The 26,682-nt window shown below is 37.3% G+C and overlaps 1 protein-coding gene and 1 pseudogene across 1 annotated transcript; both read right to left on the minus strand.

The window, feature by feature from the left end:
- Positions 1 to 530: 530 nt before the first annotated feature.
- On the minus strand, positions 531 to 7,769 carry LOC137849907 (interstitial collagenase-like). The gene is made up of 10 exons (XM_068670058.1): positions 7,379 to 7,769; positions 6,104 to 6,348; positions 5,660 to 5,808; positions 5,450 to 5,575; positions 4,760 to 4,921; positions 4,267 to 4,384; positions 3,483 to 3,616; positions 2,022 to 2,181; positions 1,040 to 1,140; positions 531 to 828 (listed from the first exon to the last, which is right to left on the minus strand). The coding sequence occupies exons 1-10, from the start codon at positions 7,481 to 7,483 to the stop codon at positions 728 to 730; spliced, it is 1,401 nt and encodes a 466-aa protein (XP_068526159.1). The 5' UTR covers positions 7,484 to 7,769; the 3' UTR covers positions 531 to 727.
- A 9,248-nt stretch (positions 7,770 to 17,017) lies between these two features.
- On the minus strand, positions 17,018 to 25,746 carry LOC137850068 (stromelysin-1-like; annotated as a pseudogene).
- Between the last annotated feature and the right edge of the window lie 936 nt (positions 25,747 to 26,682).

Raw genomic sequence — 26,682 nt, forward strand, 5'->3', positions numbered from 1 at the left:
TTTTTGGCTAAGAATTCTCATTTTTAATGCAATCTTCTTTATCCTTTATTCCACTGAAACCAGAAGGGATTGACTAACTACTGGAGTATTAAGTACTTAAAAGAGCCTCCCTGAATGAGGAGGTTTATCCACCTCATATATTACATAATGTGGCTACCTGTGATAGCAGGGCAAAGGTTTCAGCAACCTTCTTTATAATCTTACATTTTTCCAGTCTTAAATTCAGTTCTTAAATACAAATATGGAAGTGGGATTTGTTGACTGGCACTAATGATTTTGTAGACTGACACTAGATAGTGACTGATAATTTTATGGATTTACACTAGACCAACTGTCTTAATTACCCACAGATTTTTTACCAGAACTTGTGTGGGGTTGTAAGTCTCAGAGCCAGCTGACTGATCCTTTCTTTAGCTAGGGATAAAGATGCAATATTTCATGCCAAAACAATTTTTTTAGTATTTTGAAGCTAGACTTCACTCTTGAGTATTAACACAAATAAAAAAGCAAGGACAAAATGATATGACAAATATAATTTATTAGGAATATTAATATGGTGGGTGAAAGTGCAATAAGTTATATAAATGCATTTGTATTACAATTAATAATTATTAAAACTGTACTCTTACAAAATCTGGGCAGAAAATCATTCTGACCTGATAGCCATAAAATGCTGAAAAAATCAGCACATAAAAATATACAGTGTGCATATAGAAAAACATTGCAATTAGCAATTAAACCAGCTGATGCTCTTCCTTTGACTGACAATCCTTTTGGACCGAGGATCAAACTGGAACTGAGTTGTTCCATGGAAGAAGTAGACATAGCCTAAAAGTAAAATTAAATCCAGTTATATTTAATAGGTGTCTTTTTGGCAGAAAAACAAACAAACAAAAACATTTATATATACTTTCTATTTTTCATTTCCATCTCTATTGCTTTGCTTCAGGGCTAATAACACGTTTTTGAAAATAAATGCTTCTATCTAAAGAAGGTCAAATATTCAAATAAACCCAGTTTAAACATATGTTTTACTTACCATCAGTCTGGAAAGCAGCATCTACTCTGCCTATTTTTCCAAAGTCATGGACTATTTTCCTGGGATAACCTTGATCCATGGATTTTTTGTTTTCATCATATCTTAAAACAAGAAACATCATTACAATTTGTAGTGAAGCAGATAATATTTTGAAAGTTCAAAGCAAATTCATACACCTATGCAACTCTACTCTTAGTATTAAGTCTTATAAGGATAAGCTAAAGTAGATTTTTAATTCTAATTATATATTAAAGTTCTGATGAATGTCTTGAAGTTTAAAAATCTCATGGATCTTTCATGGATCCTGGGAATGAAGCCCAGGGATATATTAATGAATTTCTGGACAATCTAGAGCCTTGGCCATCACCTGCATCTAAAATATATTTCTATTTCTAGCTACTGGATATCCAGTTCATTCTAAAAGCATAGCAAAAAGTGTGGGAATAGAAAAACTTGTAGCACAGTCCTGAAGCATACTTATATTACTGTCAGCCAGGTACTCTCTGAAATTTATCATGAGCTACATTTAAATTACAAATAATACCAACTGTACAATAGGAGGTTATGTACAGTTTGATTGTTCAAAGGGAAATACAATTACAGTACTTTTTATTAGTAGTTCATTTCATTTGAAATGTGAGTGATAGGTGTACTGTATCATAACATTACACAGAAAGGCATCAGTGTTGTGGAGAAAAAGTAAATAATTTACTAGAAAATAGCTGTTTTACTAAACAGATGTTTCATCCAGTAGCAAGTAAATACATTGCCACTATAGCAATTTAATGAATGGCAAAAAGTCCAATAGAAATCTTGGCATTTCATAGTAACTTCTATAAATGCTTAAACTTCCAGAGAAACCCGTTTAAATTTCTGAAGCATATCTGATTTAAGCATCATTACATTTTAATTTTATAGTAATATATCCATCCTCAGGGACAAATGAAAAACCACTTTCTGGTAGATGAATATTACACCTTACCTCCAGTATCTGTCAGCTACAAAGAAATATGTTTTTCCTGTGGTCTCATCACTGTAAGCTGCATTAACTCTTTTAACAGTCTTCGGGAACCCCAAGCGATGGATTGGTTTAGGATAACCATGTGGAATGTCATATCCTCTGATAACCCAATATTTGTCCTCTGAAAAATATAAATACATTTCATTTGGTTTTTCCATTTCAGTTTATTGTTTTAGAAAATGGTTTTAATACATACATTGGAACTATGTCATAAAGAGAGTGGAAATGTCCATTGTTTTTATGGGTAAAAACCACTAGAATGACAAGGTGTATGGATAGTACTTTCACCAGATTTATGTCAAATGAACATAATATATTTGTCTAGTTAACAACCTGTGCTGGGCTGGAGGTTGATGACTTAATCCACTGACATAGAGTAGGATGCCGGGAGTTCATTACATTTCTGTAACATATGATTTGAATATAGATCCACATAATATTTTAATGCTAAATCATGTGCATTAAACTATTAAGAAATGCATGTCTAATCAAAATGCTTTGGTAATTTTAGGTGCAATGAACATCTTCATATATACTACATCTTCACATATAATATACACATATTAAAGTATATATATATGTGTACAAAGCATATATATATATACTTTAATTGGATACATTATGAAGTTAATAATAATGAAGCTATTTTAGATATTTAAAATGTATTTGATAACTTTAAAGAAAAAGATTTTTTTTTCCCCAGTGAACACACATTTTTCCTCCCACAGTGTAATTTTTCACCAACACTTGTTTTTTTTTTTGTAAAATATGACAAAATATTAATAAGCATTTCAGTTTTCCAAACACTGCCCAAAGTACTGCCCAAAGTCCTTTTTTTTTTTTTTTTTTCCTCTTTGGCTTTCAAAATACAGTTCAAAAAAGATATTTTTTGAAATATCTTTCCAGGAAAACAAACAAACAAACAAACAAGACTAGTCTAGTAACTAATTCTCTTACTCCCTTTTTAAACAAGACTTCACATAAGACTTCAAATATTTTTGGTGAAAATCATACTAAACAATCTTGTAAAAGTATAGTATACTCCATGCTAATAGTGAGAACAGTAACAGTAATGTACAAACTCCTGTATTTGCCAATTGAATGATGTGTTAAGAGCAAAAATCCTTATGCATAAATCAAATGCTGTTATCTGAAGAAAACTAGATTTGAAGCAGGGAAATAATTATGTCTTGTTTTTCAGCACTTTAGCTAAAACACAGCAGGAAGATTTTTTTAGGACTATGACTTCTGGAGAGCTCTTCTAACATTATAGCTCTATCATGCTCTGGTTTAATTATTTTCAGATATATAAGAGACTATTTCACTGACCTTCCTTAAAGAATCACTATGACTTTTGTAATTGCATAGTCTGTAAAGGTCAAGGGAGGATATCATCAGAAAAAGAAGTTCAGATTCCATTACCTTTAAAAAGTAAAACCTCATCCTTTTCAATGTTCTCATAGGCAGCTTGAATTCCTGACGGCAATTTTGGCCAGAACAGTGAGATAAAATTGAGCTCTGTCTCTGCCCTCTCAGGATGTTTGCGCAGCATGTATCTGGTTAAAAGAAAATTTACATATTAGAACAGTTCCAGTCATCATAAATGCAAAACAACGATTGTAACTCCCGGACAGGAGGGAGATGAGTACGTCCGCTTAGTGATTTAGTCTGTCTAATGTATGAGTTACTCATTAGGGCATGAGTATCCCTCTCCACTGAATGTATAGCATGACTGCACTCTTAAGTTTAGCACCTTGTTTAGTACCAAAAATCAGGCAAGATAAATATAAGTTCTATTTCTCTGTAGGATAGGAAGGTTGAGAGTTGGCTTCAGTAACTACCTTATATGTCTTCCTAAATACTGGTACTTTCAGTCCTGTCCCTGCTTTTGTAGTGAAAATATTGTAGTGTGGGACATATGAATACATTGCCGTATCTACTCCAGAGACAAGTCTGTCACAGCAATGGCCATAACAGCAAAACAGTTGGGAAATAACCTGTAAGTCCTCACCTCCTTAACTGCTCTTGTCAATTAAGGCTTTTGAGATTAATGAATTGAGAACTCTTTCTGGGGTACCATGGTGGTTTTCTAGTGTTTCTCTTTGTACTACATTTCAAAATGATAGTTTTCCCTCATGGATTACATTTCTTTTTCTTGTTAACTATTGAATATATATGAGATAACACACATGCTTATTGGTATTACCTGCCCTTGAAGAATATTAATTCTCCACGCAAGGTAGTAATAGCATCAAATGTCAAATTGGGGTCACAGGCTTGTGGAGTTTTGGGCCCTGTAGGCTGCACAGCAGCATTAATCTGTCCTATAGGAAGATAAATGAAGAAAATTTTGTCTTTTAATGTGGAAAGATGTAAAGACAGTGTTCAGAAGTTGTCCAAGGATATCAAGAACATTATTTAAAGAGAATGAGAGGGCATATGGCTATAAACTAAATGTCTATCACTAAAAGCAGAATTTTGACATTGCTAAAAACAGTTGTGTTCATCTTTTCCAAAATGTTTGTGTTGCAGAACAGGACTTCAGATGAAGACAGCCTCCAGAAATTTTCCTTCTTTTGTTATCCATTGTTTAAAACAGTTAGATTTCTCATTTTAGTGGAATAAGCATATTTTAAATATATTCTTATCACTATTAATCAGCCTCCAAGTAGAAATACTAGAAAAATAGTTTTTCTTACCATATATAGCTTGGATGCCATCAATGTCATCCTGAGGAAGAATGAATTCATTGGGGTCCGTGTAGGCATAAGTTGGATACATCAGTGCTCCAGGATCATCTGAATGGGACAGACCCAGTGAATGACCAAGCTCATGGGCAAGAACAATGAACAAGTTGTATCCTGTGGGATAAGAATCATATGAAAAATGTAACATCTGTTTCAGTATTCACCACAGTTGACTAAATGGGAAAAAGTTTTATGTGTCTTCCCAAAATATGCTACAGGTACAAAACAGGCTGTAAGTAATACTACCAACATTACAACTCATAAATTTTGTAACAGAAGATCTAAATGAGTACTTGAAGAATGTTGGACATTGATTATGGTCTCCTTGTTTTAAACAAAAATCCTGTTTCTCCTATTATTGCATAAAATGCTCAGGATCAAGGATAATTCCAATGATGTTGGATGTTCCGTGATCCAACAGAACAATCCTTCATAACAGACACAGGGATGAAAATTTTGAAGATGTTTGGATACTCTAGATAGTATGAAACTATGAAATGTGGAGGAAAGTGATTTAAAAGGACAAGTTCTGACCCTCCTACTCACATTTTATCTGCAATCAGGCTTAGGAGCTAAGTATCATGCAAATATTGCACAAGGTAAAACTAGATAAATGGATCCAGTTACCTAAAGAGTCCTTACCTCTTCCATCTTTTGACCAGGCTTCCTCCTCATCAAGATGCACATCTCCACCAATACCTTCACCTGGTTGAAAAGCATGAGCCAGCTGCCCATTGGGGCCATCAAAAGGAGAGTTGTCCTGGTGATCTAAAATGAAGAAAAAATAATTTAGAATAAAGTTATTTCTATAACTTCAGGTGGCTATTTACTATGTAAAGGTATCAGTTTTACCTCTATAAGCGAAAGAGATCACTATATCTGCATCTTTGTCCTCAGTCTTTTGGAATGTCAATGGTGTCACACTGCTCCAGACATTCAGAGCTTTTTGGATTGCTTCATCTACATCAGTTTGTCTCATCTTTCTGGTGTAATTCACAATCCTTCAAAGCAAACCCAACACATTATATAATGTTAAGAATATGGAGTTTTAGTTGAAAAATAATAATTAATACAAAAGTAAGAAATCTTAGGTATTTCTTTCAGTAATAAAAATCAATAATGTCTTCAGTTTAGATACTGCCTTTTAGAATAGAGTGCCTGTTTCTTTCAAGAAGTCAGTTAATCACTGAAGATATATTTATGGCATAATGTATTTTACTTCAGGCTTCCAAAGTTGAGATGCAAGATTTTTATTTATTTTATTTATTTATTTTTTGAACCAGATTAGGAAGTTACCTGTATGTCAGATTATTTCTCTTCCATTTTGGATTCCCTGGTGTGAATACATATTGCTGAACATCAGGAACACCGCATCTGGGTTTATTCATAATCTCTAAAGTTTCAAGATCAGGTTTTCCAGTCACTTCTAGTCCAAAGAATTCTTGCATTTCCTTGAGCTTTTCAACAAGGTGATTTTTACCCCCGTGTCTTACACGGGGCTGGTGATCTACTTGAAGATTGTAGAAATTCTGTAGATACGTCTGAACCAGAATACAAAAAAAGAAGTGGCATTATATTGTGGCATATCAATATTCTGTTGAGTCACACTTAAATTTTCCAACTCTTCTTAAATTATTTTATCAACAAGGTTTGTATTTACCAAAATCTAGGACAGATAATTTTCTTCAGAAATTGGTGTGAAAAGGTAGATATAATTTACACTTTTCATACTTATCTAAATGTCTTGTTTCACTGATGGAATATATGGAGAAAATGTCTTTAAAATCTAATATTTGCTATTAATAATAATTAATTCCACATTTATTTATTGTAACCCATTACTTTAGTAGCAAAACTTATGAGGAAATTTATAACTTCATTTCTCCCATTCAAGGAAATAGAGATTGGCAATGAAACCCCAGACAGCTTGGACTCCTGAAAAAGCTGGTGAATACAGCTGGAAAGTCATACCATTTATTTTAAGCAGTGTAATATGATTTTAGAGATTTTAGAAAACCAGATATTCATACTAAATTTTAATATTGTTGTCTCCAATAAATAGAGACATATATTACGTAGAGACATATAGTGTATACATTTTATGTCCATATAAATGTTTAATTTCTCATAGATTTATTTCTTTAAAAATATTCTAAAAAATCCATTCAACAAAATACTGAAATCAAACTCTGATTCAAGTGAGTTTCCCTCCCTTGTATTACCAAGACCAGTCATGTCACAAGTTTCAAAGCACAATGAAATGCAAACTGTTGCCGATTTTGACTACTTCTGCACAACCTTAGAGCCTTGTGGCTGGAACTCATGCTTCTCTATTGTTGCTATTACCTTACTAGCATTATCAAAAGAGAAGCTATGCAATTTTCAGATGAATTTTATGTAAATAATTTCCACAAAATTTTCACAGATTTTCCAGATTAGTAGGAAAAGCTTTCTCTTGAAACCCCTGAAAAATGATACATCTTTAATTTCAAATCATATTCTATGAAGAATTACAGTTATAGTTATCTCTCAGACTATTTTGTATTTAGAAATGCACCAGACAATATTTACCTCCACGAGATTTATGGTTTGTCCTTCATCTTTTTCTTCTGGACCCAAAGGGAAGGCAGAGGAGACAGCCGCAGACACCAACAGCAGAAGCAAAAAGACCTTCATTCTTGTCAAATGCTCTCTGGCTCAGCTACTCGCTGAAGTCTTGAGCTATTGAGCATGCTTCTCAGCTCTGTTTATATAGCTAAATTGTAAATCAGTGACAGTCTGACTCATGCTGCATAATATCCTCTGATTAGTAAAAATGATGCATAACCATTTCATCATCAGGGAGTGATGAAATGTGTTTAACTAATGTTACTGTCTTTATTTTGCCTTAGCCTTCTGTTTTGGCCAATTTCATAGTCTATTTAGTAAATAAGGAAGTACTCTTCAGATAAAAGGTGAAAATTACATTTCATTTCCAAATTACATTACATTTCATAAACTTTTTTCTTTTCTTTTTTTTTTTTCTTTTTTTTTTTTTTAATCATACCTTTAAACTATCTATGGCACAAGGTCTTGACAAACTGGAATAAAAATCAGAATAAGATATAACAGTAACATAATATATTGCATTATAATCAATAACAACACACATGTTCTTTTATAATAAATAATAAAACATTGTCAAAATATGTAGAAATAACATATAAAAGTGCAAGGAACTGATCTTAATTAGGAGTAATTAGTGCAATAAATCCATGAGGGCTGCCATCAGCTAATTAGCAGTTCTGTCTAAAACAATCTCGTGCTGTTAGCAAATATAAGAACTAAAATGTTTCAACAATTTTCAACTGATATTTAAAAAATCAGTCAGATTCCTGGAACATATAAGCTGAAATTGTATATGTATGATTAATAAAATACTGCTTATACTCTTGCCAGCGGACATGCAATAGGGTGTTTGGATCCAAGCACAGTAATGTGCTCTGATCAGAAAAACTCTGTGAAACCCGACATAAACATACGTGTGAAAAATAAAGACTGAAAACTATTTTGTGACTTTGCGTTCCCTGTCTCATCAAGACGAGATATGTATGATAAATATTGTTAAATATATGAAGAGTTGTTCCCAAATGACTATCTGTGAATGTTCTCCATAACTCTACCATAGTCTTAATCAAGAGTGATTAAATGTAGATATGAGGTTTGTTGTGAGCATCTGTACAATTTGAGATATTCTAGGGAATCCAACCTGACTTCCAGCTACCCTACACAGATGTATGTCTCCATTCTTCCCTCCTACAATGATGTAGGTCTCCATACCTCCTGTGTCATGTCAATTAGTCCCAAGTAGGTGTTTCAGTTATGGACAAATTAATGATGCTCTGATGTAGAATCAGCTTTAAATGTTTTGATGCATAGATATCTGCATGTGATGTAGGTGTCTAAGTTCCCATGGATATTGCTCCCATGGGGCAATGGATTCTAGAGAGTGACACTACTGACCATATGATATGGAGTTTAAGATCAACTGAAGTGCTCTTTATACTTTATTGACTGTATTGACTAGGTGTCTGTTGAATATAAGAGGATTTTAAATACCTTGGACATATGGGCACCTGTAATATAGATCCCTAAATTCCAGAAAACGTTTCTAACTGCAAGGAGAGCTAAGCACCAGAGTAGATGGTCTTGCTGACTCTGGGAGTTGTCAAGTACAGACTGCACATCTTTTGTGATGTTTTTGGTATTGCTGTCCTTGCCAGAGATAAATGCACTCTGTGGAAACCTATAGGGGTCTTTTGAAACCCATTTTTTTATGATTCAATGTCTTGACAGGGAAAACAAAGGCTAGTGTGAGATGGTAAAAGGCAAATATGTACCATTTTCTTTTGTCTCTGATATCTGATCAGATTTTGCTCTGAAGAAGGTCAATACAGGGTGAAAACTTAATTGTTCTAGAATCATATAATATCCTGAGGTGGAAGGGAACCACAAGGACTATCTAGTCCAGCTTCTAAGGAGTTGGAAATATCCTTCTGGAAATTATTTAAATCAGTTCCCAAACACCAGGAAAATATAATGTACTTACTATATATTTCCACCTCACTGTAGTGCAGCATCTGCCACCCCTCAGTCATGCTGAGATTTAACGGAGGAGATGCTATTTCTGGGAAAAGCAGATTTCCTTATATCTTCCAGGGTGAGTCATATTACTTATTTGTAGTGATTGAATAAAGACAATACAGGACATTTCAAAGCAATAATCCTGTGCTTGTCTTTGAAATTGCTAGGAAGATGATCAGTGGGTACAGCTTTTACACCAGTAAATAGATTCAGCTTCATGGCTCACTGTCCAAGGAAACTTTGCTGTTGATTATTCTTAATTCATCATGATTTTCAGACATGAACAAAAAGTGTCGTGTTGGATACATCTCCAAAGTCTGCAACAGCTCACATGATACTGGGATTAGTGAAATACTGCTTAACTTCTCTAATTCAGTTTCTAAACTAGATTTTTTTTTCCTCCCTGTAAATATTTCTTCCTCATATGTTTCTGTAGGCTTGCTTGTATAGGTCCTGATTCAGTGCCTCATTTTTTTTCTTTTTTTTTTCATCTTTTTTTTTTTTTTTAAGTCTTCCCTAAGAACTCCTTAGATATTTATCTATCATTTTTTTTTCCTTTTTTAATTTTAATTTTTTTTTTTATTATTATTTTTATTTAAGACATAAGATGTTTAAACACATACAAGCAAAGAGATGCAGGTTAATCAGAAGGGTCTGAGATGGGAACATTAGGAAATCATAAGCTGCAGATTGTACAGGAAGTTTCTGCTGCTATGCACACTTCTGGAAAGGGTCTTTTGCCAAATAGTAATGGGACAAGGAGGATACTGAGTCAGGCAGAGGGCAGGAGGGGACATCTGTTTGTTTTCCTGGAAACTTCAAATAAATTAATTTTTAGGATAGCCAATGGCAGAATTAGGGAGTCCTGGATTCCAGCATTAGCTGTGGGAGCTGCTTATATGCTTACAGTCATCGAATGAAAATCTTAAACAGCATCAGGAAGAGAAAGCAGAAGCAGTGGCTTCACTCTGCCTTGGGAATTTCCATCATGTTGGGCTACAAAGTCATGTCCCATTTCACCATCTGCATTGGCTTCCCACTGCGTGTCCTTCAGCACATCTCCCTTGAATGATGGAAAGAGAGGTTTCAGTCATCTGCTGTTCTCATCACACAGCCGTTCTCTCATTGTCACCCTCTTCTTTCCAAGTCTGCAGAAAAAAAAAAAAAACACCTCAAAAGCCAGCAGAAAAAAGCTCGAATGTGCCAAATTGAATTTACTGAGTGCTGACCTGTGCCTACACAGTCCCTCGCTTTGCTTGTGAGACCTTTGTGTTAGATTGAGTGACTAGAGGTTCACCTTCACACACAAAGGAGCAGAGGAGTACCCTGGCCAGCTGGGAAGCCCCGGCCACCTCTTTGGGCCACCAGAGCCCACAGCTCACCCCACAAGCCCCTAGGTTGTTCTGGGGGAGTTTCAATATATGGGCTGGTGCATCCTCATCACATGGTGGTAGGTTGCTTCCTAAAGGGCATGGGACTCATGATGGGGTGCAGGGGAAGAGCATTTTTGAGATTGCACAAGACTTATTATAGGATATTTAATGCAGGAGGATTAACGGTGATTTGGAGAGGAACAAGTGGGAAAACAGCAGGATAAGGGAATAAAGGGCTGGTTGTGTGCAAGCAGGTTTCTGATTGCCTGATCATGCCCCCGCCCCCCATGTGACCAGCACAGTCCTGGCTTCTCACTAAACACCACTTTTAGCAATTTTCCTGGTTAAGGGGCTCTTTCCCTTGTGCACAGGTATGTGGGGTCTTAGTGATAGCTCCTGTGATGGGACCAGGGGCTGCAGACCCATGTGTCTGTGATGCCAGCAACTGGAAAGACTGGGATATGTGTCACATGAGTACCTACTACATCTGTGTACGAGCACTGGTGAAGACACAGCTGATGAGTCAGTGAGTAGGATAAGAGGCTGGGAGCTGACTTTCAAAGTGGACATAAGCCTTGGCTGGATACTGGAGAGATATGGATGTTTGTGGGTTGGCTACTGGAGAGTCTGGGAGGCCAAGCCAGTGACTAGGAGGGAGACTGTGGGATGTGGAGTCAGCAGAACGACCTGCTTGTGTGAGTGTGCATGAGACAATGGGGGACAATAGGGCATCCCAGGGCAGCTGCAGGATGGCTGAGGAGTCTAAGCCCAGCTGCTGGGACATCCACGGTGTGGATGGAGCTACTGAGAACACATGTTCAGCATCTCTACTACCTGGACCCATGGCACTGCACCAGCCTCACTGCTGTCAGGGTACTGGATGTGGCGTCTCCTAACACACTGACTCTGCCTGAAGTGTGCCTAACATCTCTATATAACCTTTGGAGAAAGGTAAGCTTTACCTACCCCCAACTGTTGTTCAGAGACAGCTCTTGCCTGGAGAGTGATCATCCATACATCACCCAGGTTGCCTTAAATCACTCTGCCAGGTCCAGGACCCATCTGCTCAGCATTGCCAAACTGGGTGCCTAAGGAAGAAGGGGTTAATGCCTTTGTGAGTAAAGGATTTTTTTTTTTTTTTTTTCAGAGGTGTTTCCATTCTTTCCACACACAGTACAGGCTTACGACTCCCTGCATTAGCAACAACCTTACTTTATTTGCACATTTCTTCCTCAGAAAAACTGTGCCTTTCTTGCTCATGTTGAGGCAAGAGACCTCCCAAGAATCCCTTTTCTAGATACTCAACTCATCATTCCTTATTCAAATCTGCATAGGAGTGCAAGCATTGCAGAGGTTTATCCAGAACATCTATCTTCTACATCTATCCTCTTTTCAGCACAGACTGAAGAAAACCTTTAAGCAGATGTCTTAGAAGAGAAGTAATTCCGCAGAAGAGTTTTCCAGCCTCCAACAATTTTCTGTCTCGGTGATTTCCATTTACTTTATACATCACTTATAGAGGATTTGTATGTGACCCTTCAGGCTAGTTCTCTTTTGCTACAGTTATATCTGATCAATTTTTTAAATCTTTTAATGCCTTTCATTCTTCTCTTTCTAAGGAGAAACATCCACCTACATCCCTGACTAAATAATGAAATAATAAATGCACAATGTGAATCATGTGTGGGTTTTCCCTAAACCAGTCTGTCGCTACAGAACTACTGCTGAAAGGGGAACTATGACTGGTAGTTCCATATTTTTAATATTACAAAAATGAAAATTGCTAATTCATTGTTCTAAGAATTGCTTGTTAACTTATAATTTGTCACATTGATGTTTGCAATTTCTCTCATTCTCAGGCAGCACTTGAAAATACAGTCGTCATTCTTCAAGGAAGTACTTTTTTGTCCGTTCTGTGCTGCTACGCATATCCTAATCTCTCCACATGTTTCCGATACATTTTGAAGCAGCAAAATCAAAATCTTTCCACAAAACCAGAATGTTATCCTGAAGCAATCTTTTTTCCTGAGAAGACCGAAGTGTCAGAGATATGTCACGTCACTGTGTAATAGTACACAGCTGGTTGCCAGATATCCTAGTAAAGTTAGAAGATTCATTAAGAGTTTTCTCATAAGAGTTTTCTCTTAATGAGAAAGGTACATTTTAATAGTGAGATAAAAAAGCTGAATGCAATCGTCCGAGTCAGATGTTTTAAAGTTTGCACAAGCTTGTGGCTTCCTATCAGCCAATATTATACATTTCCTTTAAAAAAATGCTGTTGACTCCACTTCAAGAGTGTGATCAGTCATGCCGTTTATGAACCAGGATGCTGTGCTGGGCAGTGATAGGAGCGTAATGGCATAGCTCAAACCACACACAAGTCCAAAGGCCACTGCGATAGGGCTGAGGACGTTCGGTGCTGAATCAGCCCTAATTATTCTATTGTAGAGGAGCAATGCAATGTGACAGGTCACAGACTGGGGTAGTGCCTGAGTTACACCTCAGTGACTTGCACAAGTCTCAGACATGGTATCATCACTGAAATCAGTAGCTTCAAGAAGGGAAGGAGTGCCGCTTTCTGTGCCAAGTACCTATCTGTTTCCTGAACACACAGGAAAATCAAATCAGATACTTTATCCCCACAGGAGTTGCTGCCTGGCCTTGGAAACTGCTCTGTTGTGTCCCAGGCAGCATTTCCCTGATGGCAGGCAAGCCATAGGACACTCTGTAGAGCTGATCTCACATGTGTGAAGTCCTTCACCTTTAAATCTGGCAATTGTCACAGAAGGTGTGCAGTTGTAAAACTTGGCCTGAAAGAGGCACCATGAAGAGATAAATGTCCCTGCACTAATCTACAAAATATATCTGCATATGCCCAGGGACTCTGGCCCATTTGGGATGTACAGGAATTGCTATAGGCTTGATGCATGGCACTAATGCTGAAACATCCCATTGGGAGCTACTGATTGTGAACATGCAAAGTCTAGCTGTCAGGGAGCAAACACAGATGGGCTGGTTGGAGTCCAGAGCCAAGTTTTCACTAGGAACCATTTCCTAAATCCCTGTTAAATGTAATCATTTTATTTTTGTTCTTTTTGGCCAGCACATTTTCTCTTATCTTTGTCTGTTTTATTTAGGTAATACTCTGTGGTATTTTAGTTCTGGGTGTCCAAATCATTACACAGTGTTTTTTCAGTTCATTACCACAGCCCTAGTTATAGTGATGATGCATATATAATCATACCAAGAACAATGCCAAAGGAGGTTTTTCCCTACCAGTGAGGGTGACTGTGTGAAACCAAGAAAACCAATAAGAGATAAGAAAAACAGCATCCAAGCCATACTGCTTTTCTAGGGTAGATATTGTTGGACCTTCCAGGTTGGACATCCTGGCTTGTGTCTTATTGACACACTGTGGAGTCCTTGGTGAACAGAAAACAGATAGATACATTCAAATGTAGACCAAACACCCTCCAAAACAAGAGGTGAAAACCAGAGCAAATTAGACCATTATATATGCACTATTAAAGAAAACAGTCATTTTTGTGCTCTGAATTCTCTAGGAAAAAGAATCACATGAAAATGTTTCTCGTGAAGAGACTTTTATCTTCACTCAATTTTGAGGCAAACAGGCTAGAAATTTGCTATAACAGAAAATCTGCTACATTTAGAAGGCTGAGAAACTGTAACTGAAACACTTGGACTGAGTGCATCACAGATAATATCAGCTAAGATTCCTGGTTTCAAAGTTTATCTCAGAAGAACGCAGGATCTTAAATGTAGGTCAATAGCCTACAGTTAAAAAGCCTATTTTCACACAAACAATGAGGTTGACTTGTCAGCGGTACCAGATATTTTCAAAATAAGAATTGGGAAGAAAAATAAGACACCGACATACAACAGGAAACCTAAATTATTTTAGAACACATTTTACTACAGAGGATTAAGCTCTACTTCTGATACATATCTATGACTTCATATTCAACAGTTAGCATGATCATCTGGGCATGTAATTAGTGAAATAAGGAAGTAGAGTCCCAACTCGCCAGAAATAATAAAAAATGAAGAAATAGAGAAGTATTTGAGAGCCATAACAATCATAAAAGATCTAGGACAAGTATGCATTGCTCTGAGAGCTAGAATCCCATCTGAAAGAGAGTATTTCAGAAAATGTCTGAAGATTAGAGACAGAAGAGATTATTATATTATGTTTAAATGAAACATGCTCTAATGCAGTCGGATAACATGGCAGTGCTGTGGAGGGCAAAGATACTATAGAGGATGATCAGCAGTAGGAAGAACTGAAGAAAACCACCCAAGCTGAGAGGCAGTTAGAGAATTCCTTGAGGAAATAAAACCTATAAAGTGTGAGCCAAACCACTCATGCATCTTTTTTGGCTTTTACTATTGTAGCTGAGACTGAGGACTGATTAAGACATTAAAATATCTTGTGGTTATGAGACCACTCAGAAAGCCATGCCAGAAATGTGAAGGAATAACAGAATTATGAAACAAGAAGAGTGTGAGGCAAATAATAAGGAACAAATTAATGTAATTGAAATATTTCCTTCTTTATTCAATACAGACATTCAAATTAGAAGATTTGAACCTGTTTCCCTGAACTTGGCAATATGAAACAACAATCAGATCTACTTATTTATTTTTCTGGACATGGTGTAGCTCAATCTAATCATTTTGTCTCCAGTTTTGCCAGCGTAGCAAAGTCCTATTTGTCAGCTCTACATCAGGGTATGGCAGCAGTATTTGCACTGTTTGCTGCAGGAACAAACAAATGGCAATGTCTGTGTCTTGCAAGACTGAGTTTGCTGTACCATGTTTTTGACCTCAATGAAGTTCAGATTAAATTTGCTCATGGTCTAAATACACATTGGTGTCCCATTTGGGTAGACCTGCTACTAGGAGGGGGGCTAAATATATGTCGGAAAAAAAAAAAAGTCCCATAATGCATGTTGAAATATTGCAATCATACAATACAATTGTATATATAAATATAATACTTTTGTTCCAACAGAATAAGAGGCAATGTGTACTGAAACAAACTGAAACAAAGATATTTCAGTGACCACTAGGGTGAGGGAGCCCTTGCACAGGTTGCCCAGGGAGGCTGTGGGGTCTCCTCCTTGGAGATCTTCAAAAACCACCTGGATGTGGTCCTGGGCAACCTGCTCTGGGTGTCCCTGCTGGAGCAGGGGTTGGACCAGATGGACCAAGAGATCCCTTCCCATCCAAACCTTTCTGTGATTTTGTGAGGAATCAAAAACTTTATTTTTATGTTTTACTTTATTTATATATTTATTTATTTATTTATAGGTAATCTGTCTGACAAGGGAGACAGTGGACACCAGGTAATTTTTTTTTTTTTTTCATGCATAAAATATACATTCTCTAAGACCTTAGATCTTGCTAACTGTCCGTCTGCGTACTTAAGGGTTTGAATGACTCTTTTAATCCCACTTGTGGAGTGTTGCCAGTGATGCCTGACCCCAGTGCCTGGGAGATTATTGTCAACAGTGCTGAACAGTGGCAGTGACCCCTCAGTTTGTGAGAGATGGAGGCTCTGTGTCATTGACACATAGTGACAGGTATTCCCCTGGCCCAAAGTCTGAGGTTCCCCTATGCCAAATGGAGGGGCATGGGACAGGTCAGGGGTGACTGGGTCTCTCCAAGGGGCCAGGATGCTCCTAATCTCCTGTGTCAGTGGACATGAACCTTTAATCACATAAATATCAATAAATATCTTAGGGTAGGATTCATCACACCATTTTAGCCACCTACCATCAGGCATCTAACATAAGCTGCTCAAACAAGATGGTGCTGCTGCCAGTACTGAGGAAGAAGCACTTCTGTCCCTATGCGCCCATCTCAGGTTGATTTCTGAATTGTTTTCTGGAGCTCCTGTCTGTCTCTCCATAACTATGAGAGGTAGCTCTGATTGCTTAATTTATATCTAAAACTTGTTGAAAGCAATGCTAGGGCTCTTTGTAGGGTGATTTACAGCATGAAGACTGAAAAGACTATGGAAAAAAGTGTATTGACATGGTTTTCTATCAAATGTAAAAGCTGTGTTATTCTTTGGTAAGTAAACAATTCTGGTATATATACACCATAGTATGATAAATACAGTTCTTTTGTTATTTACAGAAACACACAAGGAAAATGCAGGTGTTGAGGTGTGATGACTGACTCTGAAGCACCTATATGTTCTGTATAATTGTAAAAGAAAAAGTGTTTCTAGTGCAATAAGACTGCATTATCTCCTACTCTGCTGTAGATTCTGTTTTCCTAACATGGAAACCAGAAGTTTGTCTTTAGGAGGCATGTAACTCTCTTCTTATCAAAGTCAAACTCAAATTGCTTTCTTCTATGAAAGAAATAAAGGAAGTCTATAGAAAGAGAAAAAAAAAAAAAAAAAGCCAGGTTAATTTATGATATTGCAGGTGTAAAGATTAGTTTACTTTAACAAAAGCTGGAGAGAGTTGAAAAAACTTTGTATACACACGCAATGCCAACACTATCTGCTCCCAGGCGTAACCTTTGCAAAAGGGTGCAGCATGGCACGGGGTCACCCTGCTCAGGGCTAGCACCTTCCACAGCAAACCAGCCATACATACACTGCATGATCTACTTAATGAAGCCCATGAGATGACTCTACAACAAATTTATCTTGAGTGTGATTCTGCAGTTTAAAACGTTTACTATCATGCAAAGGCTTTGTTGAAAGCCTCCAGAAGCATTTCTTTTATTGTGGATCTGGGAGTGGGTGTTGCACAGCCTGGGTCGTGGCAGAGAGCACGGTAGGGTGCAAGAGGAAGTAAGATTGCAAGGGTGCTGCTAAATAATGTGGGGATAAGGATAGACCCAGCCTCAGAACAGCCTCCAAGAGTGAGGACTGCAGTTACAGGTTCCCACCTTCACATATAGGATTTGTTCTGGAGGAAACTATAGACTTCCAATTAACATTTAGGGTTTTGGTGGTAGGTGGATGAAGAGCTAGGAGAGAACTGGGTAGCTGTACCATCTGGCAGTGCAGACTTACACTTGAGTCTGTCCCAGCAAACATCTTCTGTTGTGCAGAAGAAGATAGTGGCAATTATTATTCTCAAAGCAGTGACATTTTATGTCACAGGATCAAATTGTGATAGCCTGGCTCACAGCAGATAGACTTTACATTGTTGAGACCTCAGTGTGTTCTTGAGTGGTGCTCTTCTGTCATCAAAAGCATATAACATGATTTTTCAAGGAGGTATAGTAAAGCATAGCTGTCTTACATGATTGTTTATGGGTCTTAGGGGTCAGCCTCAGGGCTATGAGGAGCCTGAAGAAGAGCCTCTTTCTGTCTAACCACTCTCAGCCCCATGACCCTGAGACTCCCTGGGTCATTTAGTGCAAGTTTATTCAAGAAAAATGACTCACTTTTGTGTTGAAAAACAGCATCGACTTTCCCATTCATTCCTGGAAATGCATCTTTTATCAGTCTGGGCCTCCTGTCCATGGACTCATTTGTTTGATTATAACTGAGAAAAAAAAAAAGAAAAAACCTGGTGCAAATTAAAAGTGCAAAAAACTTATGACTAATCCAGCCCACCCCAAGAACTTCACCCCAGGGATCCAAGTTCAATGAAGACTTTCAATAGCATTTAGACAGCCTTAAGACAGGTCCAAGATTTCATAAACAATTATTACTCTATGAGTTGCATTGGAAGAATTACTTCCGTTTACATGACCCCATCTAAGATACATCTAAGAATACTTAATATGTAAGCCATTATCACAAATCTGCCCTATTTCTATTGTTTTGTTTTTAACAGATTGTACGTAAAGAAGAGGTAGATAATCTTACCTCCAGCATAAGTTAGATCTGTAAGTTTATAAAGAAATTGCTTTATTGATCCCTCTTTGCAAGAAGTGTTTATCAGGATTTTTTTTTCTTTTTCTCTCTCTCCTTTTCTTTCTTTTTTTTTTCTTTTTTTCTTTTTTTTTTTTTTTTTTTTTTTTCTTAAGTTATAATATAGATTAAGTTATTTTACTCAGTTTACTTACAACAAGCCGTGAAATTTTGAGTGAAGTACAGTTTATCAGTACTGGAATTCTGCAACATACTTGCTTACAACAAGGCTGAAAGCATTTTGCTTTGTTCAGCAAGAGCTTTAATTATCAGAAAAATTACTCAGATGAAGCCCTCTGGACTATGAGATTTTGAATGAAAATGTAGAATTGTAGTTTTCTGTTCAAACTGTAAGTTTGTAGCTGACTAGCTACTCCAGGATGATCTCTGTATGCGTGACATACATGTGTATGAAAGACAGAAGCTGTGTCATTCACTTACAAAAGCTGGTTACCTACTGCTTCTGTTATGGGAGCACCTCCTTCAGTTAGAAATATATGGCCTGCAACACAGACCTGAGCAGCAGAGACTGAATGAAGAAAGAAAATCATATCCGGGCACAGCAGAGAGTTCTTTGCTGTGCTAAACATTTGTGTGAAACTTCATGCCCTGTTTGTAACTGAAAACAGGGATATTCAACCCACAGAACTGATGTTGATAAAAATCATATATTAAGATGGTTCTGACTGATTTCATGAGCTGATTTGTGGAACCGTAAGATAGCTTTGTTTTTTTTTTTCTTTTTACTTTTTTTTTCCCCCCCAAGTAAGTAAATTTAAATAAATAAATAAATGTTAAATAACTAAAACATTTAAAAGGAGATCTAAGAACATTGTTTCAATTCCCTTTCAAATATTTTTTCCATAGAAAGTTGTGGCAGTGAAAGAGATGACCAAAACAGTGTGACATGCATCTTAAGTCATGACAGGATATTGATAATACTTGGTCCTTTTTAGGAAAGTAACACAGGTAATTTTACCTCCAAAATCTGTCTGTCCCCTATGAAGCAATATATTTTCCCCTTATTTCTATCATAAAAAGCAGCATCAATTTTGGCAACATCCTTTGAAAATCCCAGGATGTACATTTTTTGGGGGTATCCAGGTAATATGGTATCTCCTCTCACAACCCAGAGTTCATTTCCTATCAAGAAAAAATGTTGAAAACATTATCAAAATCTTCCAGGAATGATGCAGTCCTTTTTTGTGAAAACTAATCTTTAAATGAAAAAATACAGAGAGAAGCTACTGATTACTTGATAACGTTCTACAGTCTATTTCTGCAGTCCAAAAACATGCAAGAATAGTAGAGTGCACCACATTTTACAAAAACTAAAACTCCTCTTTTCCCTCCTACTTATGTTAGCTTTCCTCAGACTAGAAACAAACGTTATCATTTTCAAATTCAATAAATAACTCTCCAGAAAATGAAACAAAACACAAAAATAATGACATTTACTTTGGCATGAAAACTTTTCTCTATTGATATTAAAAAATTAGACACGTACCTTATCTTGGATAATATGTTTGTGATTGAAATATCCCAATTTATTGAACTAAATTAAAGTTCATGGAATACCACAGAAAGACCTTAAAGTGTTTTTCAAGCCAGACACATTCTCTAAGCTACTAGGAAAGTTGGCATTAAAATATAAACAAATAAATATATTAAAAAATCTTACCTTTAAAAAGGTGTTTCATCTTTTTCGGGGATTTCATATGCAACATCAACACCAGAGGGCAGCCATGGCCAGAATGAAGTTACTAAATGAAAATCAATTTCTCTTACTGAAGGATGTTTGCGCCAAAAGTGCCTGATGTAAACATAGTACAGGCTTTGAATAAAATCAGACGTTTATACACAAGAATGCATGAAACCATGCCTTGGCAACAGGGACAGGATTTATCTGACTAAACTCAGCCATGTACCCGGTGTTAGTCACCCTAATCTCCTTGTAATATTGATGGAAAGAATGTCATTTCCATGGCGAGGATTCCTCTCCTCTTGATGCAGACATCTAAGATAGGGCAGATGAACTGTTGCATATCTAACCAGCTATTATTTTCCTTTTATGCAGAAGACCAGCTAGAGAGACTTGGTTCTTGTACAAGAAACTGATTTGGGGATTGATTTGGGGAATGAATCCCCACCCCAGTGTTACCTCCAACAGTTTAGAGAAACAGTTGGAGTACATAAGTATCTTCTGCAAAATAACACCTGTCCAGCTTTGTGGACTCAGCTCCCTGAAGTTAAAGCTCCCTTTAATGCTGATTTTGGGGAGAGTCTGAAGCAGTTCTTATACCCTTCTCCCAAATCTTTGGGCTGTCATGCCTTCGGAGACAGGCAGTTTATTTGAGCTTACCAATGAATCAATTACCCTTACTTTTTATTATTGTACTAAATCACCACTGCAGGGGCTTTTCAAACAAGTATTGCCTCAGGACAGTTACACCCTCAGCTCAAAGCAAGGACAGAATGAAGGTGCTGAGAGTCCCAATGTTGGTGGTGTCTTTTGCTGATGCTGAATTCTCCTAGGTGTCTGAGTGTCTGGAGATATTGTACAACCCAAAAAAGAAACACCGATTTTAGCACTTCATTATAGATTTCACTCTTAGAGATTACTGCAGTGAAAGAATCAGAATTATTAACAGATGATAAAATAAGACATACAGTTAGCAGAACTTTCTCTAATAAATCAGAGTATGGTGCTTGTTTCAACTCTAACAGCCAGACTGCTGTTATAATGCTTTGCACTATTTGTGCTATAGCTTGAAGCTTGCAACCACTCAAGTGAATTTTTCTACAAATAATAAGTGATACTCAAGTGATAAATATCCTCTGTGAGATTTAGGCACTTCCGTTCCACTGAAAGTAGAGAGAATAGCTTTCAGTGATATAGCAGAGCAGCAGCCAGTACTGGGGAGAGATATAAGATATGACTTATCACTACAGCACAAAGCTGAGCCTGTGCTTGGGTGTGAACTGCCCGATTGCCCTGATTATTTACATACACACTCATACATGCTCTGCTTCACGTAACAGTAAAGGAAGAGAGCTTGAACACCTTGGTACAGCCCAGGGCCTCTTTTCAGACATCTGATTGTGCATAGTGAGAGACAATGTGACCACAGGCACCTCAACCAGCCAGTGCTTGAGCTCAGCCCCTCCGGTGACCAGCTGAGGTTGGCCTCTCCTGGAGGGTCATTCACAGGGCTGAAGGAAAGTCACTGAAGTTGGATGGTATCACCCAGATGGCTAGAGAGGTAACAACACCTGTGCAGGCTGGAGCTCATAAGCCAGTTCTCAAATTAGCCATTTACCTCAGAGTGTAGATCTCTGTCTCATCTGAACCCCTTTGAGACCACAGTGAGGAAAAGCAGCTGTACAATATTCTGGATGAAGTTATTTTTCTATGCTGTAGTATATAATTTATAAATGACATGTGGGCATTATACTTTCAGAAAGCCGACTTACCTGTCTTTAAAGAACATTATTTCCCCACGGAAAGTGGTGACAGCACCAAAAGTTAAATCAGGGCTACAGGTGTTTGGCAATGCAGGCTCTTTTGACTCAGTAGGGTCCTTTATCTCAGCAGACTCACTTTGGTCATTGTAGGTGGTAGAAAGTCCTAAAGGAAGCAGTTTATGGAAGAAATTGAAATGCTGAGTCATTCACATATATCCAGTACACAAAGTTATTGACAGGTATTCCAAAATGTTTGAAATTACAAGCATTATAAGATTAATAACAGGGAATTACCATAGAGGTACTGAATGCCCTTAATATCATCCTGATGAAGAGGGAATACCGAAGGGTCAAATTTCCTATAAACTGGGTACATCGGAGCATTGGTGTCTTTGGAATGGAAAAGTCCAAGTGAATGTCCAAACTCATGGGCAGCCACATAAAACAGGTTCGTACCTGAAAACAACAACCAAAAGGCATGAAAGGAGATCTGTGTCTTTTCACTTGTCCTCAAAACATGCAGGCCATAATAGGTTATCAAAACTGCTTTCCCGAGAAAGTAAAGCTATTTGTGGAAAATTCAGTTGGAGACAAAATTCTGGTCAGAAAGAAGCATAATGAAATCATTAAACATTTCAGTGTAGGAGAAGGACCCTGGATTAGTACAGGTGATGTAACCATGGGGGGGTGGGGGTGGGAGGAGGGGGACAGGGGAGACAAATTGGGTGCAGTGGTGGGGAGAAGGAGGTTGCCCATTCCCTTAGATTCCTCCCAAGTAAATCTCCACCCAGTAAAGGGCAAAAGTTTGGCTGAAGCCATAACTTTTAAAATCAGAGAGCTCAGGGACTTTTTATGACTACAGAAACCAGAGCTGCCTAATGCTCCTTCAAATCAGCCCCATTTTAAAGCACTTATTAAGGGAGAGAGGAGACAGACTTTGCATTCTTGATTCCATGTATATCCTGCTTCAGGTAGGGATTGGAAAACTGAATTTCCTACCCTCTGTGCTTTTGGTCCAGGTTTCATCCTCATCGAAGTGTGCATCTCCACCAAGGTCCTTTCCGGGTGCATAGGCATGAGCAACAGACCCTCCTGGGCCATCAAAGGGGAGCAAATCATTGTGACCTGAGAAGCAAATCCCACAAAGAGATGACTGGAGGCTACAGGGAGGGAGCAGTGGGAGTGGGTGACAGACCTCAGTCATGCACAGAGCTTTCTATTCTGCTGATTGTAAACTTTCAAGGTCCCTTTCCACACAGATTTGCCAAAAGGTCTATTTTTCATAGAGAAAACAGATGCATTGGTAAGGAAAACTTGGCTTCCTCAAGATGTGGGTGGACATTTATCTATTTCTTCCATGGGTGAGGAGGAGGGCAACACAGATTTGCTTGAAATCTATTCTTTGTTTTGATCATACTTTTTTTTTTTTTTTTTTTTTTTTTTTTTTTTCCAAGCTCTGTGCCAGCAGCCCTCAGGAGGTTACTGCTTAAACCTGACCTTATGGCTAACTTCAGTGCTGATGGCAAGGTCCTGAGGAGGACAATGTGAACCCTTCACTGGTAAGCCCTTAAATGGAAACTCCAGAAAAGGACTTAATAACATAGGTTTAAGGGTTACATGCAGTGCTTGCACACTCTTCAGAACCCAAATGAGTGGATATGTTTATTTGGGTGGGAAGAGAGGAGCTGACTCGGAGAGTGCATGCATGAATGACTGTTAATGTAAGAGGGAAGGCTGCTGGTAACACTACCCTGAGGGCAATGCCAAAAATACAAACCTTGAGTATGTCTAGAACTTTTTTAGCTCACATAGAACATCTGAGTAACCCAGGAGTGTAACTAGTGCTACCCACTCAATTATGCTCTGAACCTGAGCATATTCCACAAGCCCCAATCCCCTTGTGGTTTGTGCACACATTGTATGTTTAACACTAGGTACGGTTTCAGGGATCTACAGGCAGCTCATTACATTTATTTTCTCTCCCCTCTCTTCATCTCCCTCTACATCCTCCCTCAAACATCTTCAAGGATCATCTTCTTAACATCTTGAGCAGGAATTGTGTTTTTCTGTGCACTACATGAGAATGAATCATGACCTTTTTAGGTCAATGGCTTTATATTGGCAGTATTTGGCAATAGCTCATTATGGTTATGTAGGCCGTTACCTCCGGCTCCAAAGGAGATCATTATGTCTGCATCACCTCTGTCCTTCATGATGAATTTTAGTGGGGTCACACTGCTCCAAACGCTGAATGCTTTCTTGACTGCTGCATTGACATCTGCTGGGTGTAGGTCTGGTGTAGAGTTTAGTAATCTTTACAATATAACATAGAGAAAAATTGTGTCCTTACAACTTAACTACATAACACACTGTCTTTACATCAAGGATTGCATTATGATTACCTGTATGTCAGAACTTGTTTTGCCCATTTTGGCTTTCCTGCAAAGGTGGAGAACCCAGCTACATCAGGGAATCCACAGCGACGTTTCTGTACTAGGTCCAAAGTGCCAGAATCTGGTTTTCCTGTCACTTCCAGTCCAAAGAATTCCTGCATTTCTTTTATTTTTTTGGTCATTGGACTATTACTTTTCCAAATGAAAGATTCCCCATCTTTCTTAAAGCCATAGTAATTTTCCAGGTACTTCTAATGAAAACAAAACATTTTAGGACAGTCAAATGTGTTCACTTTTGAAGCTCTTAAAAATTATGCTAATACCACTTCAGACCCGTATCTTCGCTACTTTTCTTTGTTCCTTAGGAACATGCATAATAGAGTTTGTTAAAGCCTGTATGAATATTTTTCTCTTAATGACAATTATTTTGTATTATATTATCACTACAGATGCTTTGTGTTTTACTCAGAATACATTCAGATTTAGCAGTTGTCTAATAAACTGATTATTTTCTGGTAATGTGTCCTTCACTAACCTTGTGCTCCAGGGCTACCCAGAGTCATTTAGAGCAGGCAGTGAAAAAACTCATTGAAATATATGACTCAATGCAAAATTTCAGTAGTGGTATTCCATTTACCCACATTTTTTAGAGTAACAATTTGGATAAAAAAATAAAAATCCTTATCTTATGAAGAACTACATCTCATAATACAAGAAGTCACATAAATAACCACATTTCCACCTGACTACAGGTCAAACATACGCTGACTCAGATGTTTAATTATTTGTTTAATCAACTCAACACTGATGCAGTGAATGCATCAGCAGTTTTAGTTGTTCTCTACAAAAAATAATACAGGAATGAGTCAAGGTTAAAGAAGTCTTTGACGTCACAGTAGAGAGTAGAAGTCCCCCTACTTGGAGAAATAATCATGTTACTCACCCTAATGGAATTTGCAGTACATACTGGAATACATAGTATCTGTCAAGCTATTACATACTAGCATTATTCCAGAGACCACAATGGATGCTTAATGGTTGATAGAGATCTCAGCTCCAGAGGCCTACCCTCCTTACCTGAATCAGCTGCATGCCTTCTTGTTTCTCCTTCCTTGTATATGCAGGAAAAGCATGAGAAAGTGCTGCACACAACAGCAGGAGAAATGAAATGTTCTCCATTCTCTTTTTCACTTGCCTTTAGAAAAGTCTTCTTTGTAGAAGAAGAAACACTCACCTGTTTCACCTTTATATAGTACTCATTCACTTTTTCACTTTTTCACCTTTATATAGTTTCACCTTTATATAGTACTCATTTGCTTTATAACATTCTCCAGTCCTGACTCACTACTTCTCACAACTTTTAGTTAGCAACAGAATATATGCCAAACAGTTTTAACACAAAAAGATCGATTGTTGTCTTTCATCCGGTTCCACCCTTCTGGAGGTTTTGCAACATGGAAATATGATTAATGAGGAGAAAACAGACCTGTATTTCTTTTTAATAGGATCGTTACATTTCTTTTTAATAGGATTAAATTTCTTTTTAATAGGATCATTAACTTTTTAAGTATTAAAATGTAGTTTTACTTTGTAAAAACCTAGGGCATAACTCTATAACATTTTCCATCCAATGTTCCTTTTGATTTCAACTGAGTGGTTAAATAAATAAATTCGGTTAAATAAATTAAATAAACATTAAATTAATATTGAATTAAGTAAATAAATTTTGTTAAAGTGGTTAAATAAATAAATAAATAGAAATGGAACAAACAAACAAAAAAAAAACCCTACAACATTCATAGAAAGTTACAGAACTTTAAACTTCAAATAGATTTATTTATTTATTTGTTGTTATCCATACAGGAACAGGTACTTTTGTACTTTTGGAGATTATAATAGTGCCATCATCTTTCCCTTGGCACAGTCCTTCAAAATTAGCTGGTCAGTGCTGTTACTCATAGTTTGTTGAAGTAGTGCTTTGTGCAGCTTTTCTTTGATACAATTCTCATCTGTGTTAAACATTCTTTTGTCTGCAGGAAAATGTGGAAGCCCCACAAAGAAATGAAAGAACTTTACTCAGCATAATCAAGTTACGCTCATAATAAAAGTTGGGCT

The sequence above is a fragment of the Anas acuta genome, chromosome 1, assembly GCF_963932015.1.
Source record: "Anas acuta chromosome 1, bAnaAcu1.1, whole genome shotgun sequence".
Taxonomy (NCBI): Eukaryota; Metazoa; Chordata; class Aves; order Anseriformes; family Anatidae; genus Anas; species Anas acuta.

Coding starts and splice junctions, on each gene's coding strand:
- LOC137849907 (XM_068670058.1), bottom strand. CDS start 7,483: ATGAAGGTCTTTTTGCTTCTGCTGTTGGTGTCTGCGGCTGTCTCCTCT. Junction 6,349..7,378: donor AAACCATAAATCTCGTGGAG/GTAAATATTGTC, acceptor ATTCTGGTTCAG/ACGTATCTACAGAATTTCTA. Junction 1,141..2,021: donor GTAGCTGACAGATACTGGAG/GTAAGGTGTAAT, acceptor TCTTGTTTTAAG/ATATGATGAAAACAAAAAAT.